The following is a 3476-nucleotide window of genomic DNA, read 5'->3' as shown; positions in this document are numbered from 1 at the left end:
AGAGAGAGTAAATGGTATGATAACGAAAAATGCTTAGCAGAGAGAGAGAGAGAGAGAGAGAGAGAGAGAGAGAGAGAGAGAGAGAGAGGGGGTAAATGTTATGATGATAACGAAAAAATACGCAGAGAGAGAGAGAGAGAGAGAGAGAGAGAGAGGAGAGAGAGAGAGAGAGAGAGAGAGTAAATGTTATGATAACGAAAAAATACGAAGCAGTGTTAGAGAGAGAGAGAGAGAGATGAGAGAGAGAGAGAGATGAGAGAGAGAGAGAGAGAGAGAGAGAGAGAGAGAGAGTAAATGTTATGATGATAACTGAAAAAATGCGTAAGAGAGAGAGAGAGAGATGAGAGAGAGAGGAGAGAGAGAGAGAGAGAGAGAGAGAGAGAGAGGGTAAATGGTATGATGATAACGGAAAAAATGCGTAGCGGAGAGAGAGAGAGAGAGAGAGAGAGAGAGAGAGAGAGAGAGAGAGAGGGAGAGAGATAGTAAATGTTATGATAACGGAAAAATGCGTAGCAGAGAGAGAGAGAGAGAGAGAGAGAGAGAGGAGAGAGAGAGAGAGAGAGAGAGAGAGAGAGAGAGAATTAATGATAAAAAACACATAAGAGTTTAAAAACATCAAAGAACGTAAAGTAACATATAAATAGAAGGGTTTTATCTCACCTGTGAAATAAGGAGCGAAAAAAAGAAAAAAAAAGGAAGAGTAAGACAAGAAAAAAGTAAAAGGAAAAGGAATTAAAAGGAAACGTGGAAAACACATAAAAGAATAAACGTGATCATAGGTGTACATGGTCTTATCCTCGCTAGATGTAAAGCTTTTCTTTGCCTAAATACCTGTTCACTCCACAAATACCTGTTCACTCCACGCATCCATCACGTGATTGTGCCCCAAAGCGAAAGAAGACCCTGGATGACCTTCTGCCGCAAAAACTGGACTCATTATTTAGTCGTTCCAGTCTTCTTCTTCTTCTTCTTCTTCTCCTTCTTCTTCTTCTTCTTGTACTTAATTTGATTTCCTATCGGCGAAGGCTTTGCTTTTACAACAGCTCCTGTCTTCTTCTTCTTTTTGTGTTTGTTGTTGTTGTTGTTGTTGTTGTTGCTGTTCTTCTTTTGGTTCTTGTTCTTGTTCTTGTTCTTCTTCCTCTTCTTGGGTGAAGGCATTGGCTTTACAACAGCTCCTGTCTCCTTCTTCTTTTTGTGTTTGTTGTAGTTGTTGCTGTTGCTGTTCTTCTTCTTCTTCTTCTTCTTCTTCTTCTTCTTCTTGTACTTAATTTGATTTCCTATCGGCGAAGGCATTGCTTTTACAACAGCTCCTGTCTTCTTCTTTTTGTGTTTGTTGTAGTTGTTGCTGTTGCTGTTCTTCTTCTTCTTCTTCTTCTTCTTCTTCTTCTTCTTCTTGTACTTAATTTGATTTCCTATCGGCGAAGGCATTGCTTTTACAACAGCTCCTGTCTCCTTCTTCTTTTTGTGTTTGTTGTCGTTGTTGCTGCTGCCGTTCTTCTTCTTCTTCTTCTTCTTCTTCTTCTTCTTCTTCTTGTACTTAATTTGATTTCCTATCGGCGAAGGCATTACTTTTACAACAGCTAGTGCCCTCCTTCTTCTTTTTGTGTTTGTTTCTGTTGTTGTTGCTGTTCTTATTCTTGTTCTTGTTTTGTTCTTGTTCTTGTTCTTGTTGTTCTTTTAACTGCTACATCTTTTAGTTTATTGGATTTTCCTATCGGCGAAGGCATTGCTTTTACAACAGCTCCTGTCTTCTTCTTCTTTTTGTGTTTGTAGTTGTTGTTGTTGTTGTTCTTCTTGTTCTTGTCCTTCTTTTTAGGTGAACGCCCTGCCTTTACAACAGCTCCACTCTCCTTCTGCTGCATATTCTTCTATTTGATTTGATTTCGTTACGGCGAAGGCATTGCCTTTACAAATGCTCCTGTCTTCTTCTTCTTCTTCTTCTTCTTCTTCTGAAGCGAACGCATTGCCCTTACAACGGCTGCACTCTCCTTCTCCTTCTGTTTGTTCTTGTTATTCTTGTTTTCCTTGTTCTTCTTAGGCGAAAACATTGCCTGTACAACGGATCCAGTCTTCTTCTTCTTCTTCTTCTTCTTCTTCTTCTTAATTTAATTTTCTTTCAGCAAAGGCATTACCTCTACAACGGCTCCAGTCTTCTTCTTCTTCTTCTTCTTCTTCTTCTTCTTCTTCTTCTACTTAATTTGACTTCCTTTCGGCAGGCATTGCCTTTACAATAGCTCCAGTCTTCTTCTTCTTCTTCTTCTTCTTCTTCTTCTTCTTCTTCTACTTAATTGATTTTCTTTCGGCAAAGGCATTACCTCTACAACGGCTCCAGTCTTCTTCTCTTCTTCTTCTTCTTCTTCTTCTTCTTCTTCTTCTTCTTCTTCTTCTTCTACTTAATTTGATTTCCATTCGACAAAGGCATTACCTCTACAATAGCTCCAGTCTTCTTCTTCTTCTTCTTCTTCTTCTTCAATTCATATCCTTCTTCGAAGTCACTACCTTTACAACGGCTCCCCCATTTCATCCCCGCCTTCCATATTTAGCCAAGTTATGAGATCCGAAACAGCGGGTTATTGTTGCTGTTGTTGTTGTTATTGTTGTTTGTCTCACCATACGCCCTTGAGAAACGCTAAGGGTTTGAACTTCATTAACCGAGGATTCAGGATTGATGGACGGCTAATGTTTATTCATAATCTTCCTTAACAATAAACGAGCGAGGCCAACGGATCATTAACTTGATAGTCTTTCCAGCGAAGGATTCCAATATTCCTAATCGGGAAGTTGAATCAGTAGAACTTCAAAAGTTCAAAGTTGGAGCAAATGTTTTTATGTTGACCAGGCTGACATGAGTCTTTTTATAGTTTATATATGACATATTTGTTTTTGACGTTGTTAATGGTTTATATAGGACATATCTGTTTTGACGTTGTTACTGTTTTTAGAATGATTTATTGTTAATTTATTTACATCATTTATTTATTTCCTTATTTCCTTATTTCCTTTCCTCACTGGGCTATTTTTCCCTGTTGGATCCCTTGGGCTTATAGCATCTTGCTTTTCCAACTAGGGTTGTAGCTTGGCTAGTAATAATGATAATAATAATAATAATAATAATAATGATAATGTGAGGAAAAAAGTATAAAAAAGTAAAAAAATTAATAATTCCTTGTAGGTGTCACATTTCCATATCAGACACACAAGTGTTTGCCAAGTGCTCCTTATTTCCTTGCGCTTTCTCTACATTTTATAGGAATATATATTTTGACTTGATTGTAATGTGATACTCTTTAGATATCTAGATATGTGTTTTATTTTCCTAGGGTGGACTTCAACTCTTCCTTCTTCTATCTTGTTTCTTTTCGTTTTATCATTATTTTTTTTTATCTATCCGTTTACTTATTCTTGGTACATGCAGATGTGTACTTATATATACTGTATATATATATATATATATATATATATATATATATATATAT

The 3476-nt window shown here is 37.0% G+C and overlaps 2 protein-coding genes across 2 annotated transcripts in view; both read right to left on the bottom strand.

Annotated features, from left to right (window-relative positions):
* Positions 1–937, bottom strand: part of LOC137628585 (cuticle protein AM1159-like) — a 3237-nt gene extending 2300 nt beyond the window's left edge. The window contains 1 exon segment of the mRNA XM_068359738.1: positions 851–937. Coding sequence (XP_068215839.1) covers positions 851–937 — 87 coding nt within the window.
* LOC137628584 (protein FAM133-like) lies at positions 937–1566 on the bottom strand. Its single transcript, XM_068359737.1, has one exon. The coding sequence runs from the start codon at positions 1564–1566 to the stop codon at positions 937–939; it is 630 nt and encodes a 209-aa protein (XP_068215838.1).
* Positions 1567–3476: the final 1910 nt, after the last annotated feature.

Source organism: Palaemon carinicauda, chromosome 36, assembly GCF_036898095.1.
Source record: "Palaemon carinicauda isolate YSFRI2023 chromosome 36, ASM3689809v2, whole genome shotgun sequence".
In the NCBI taxonomy this organism is placed as follows: domain Eukaryota; kingdom Metazoa; phylum Arthropoda; class Malacostraca; order Decapoda; family Palaemonidae; genus Palaemon; species Palaemon carinicauda.
The sequence above is the reverse complement of the archived record's forward strand: the minus strand, read 5'-3'. Positions and strand labels throughout refer to the sequence as shown.

Coding starts and splice junctions, on each gene's coding strand:
- LOC137628584 (XM_068359737.1), bottom strand. CDS start 1,566: ATGCCTTCGCCGATAGGAAATCAAATTAAGTACAAGAAGAAGAAGAAG.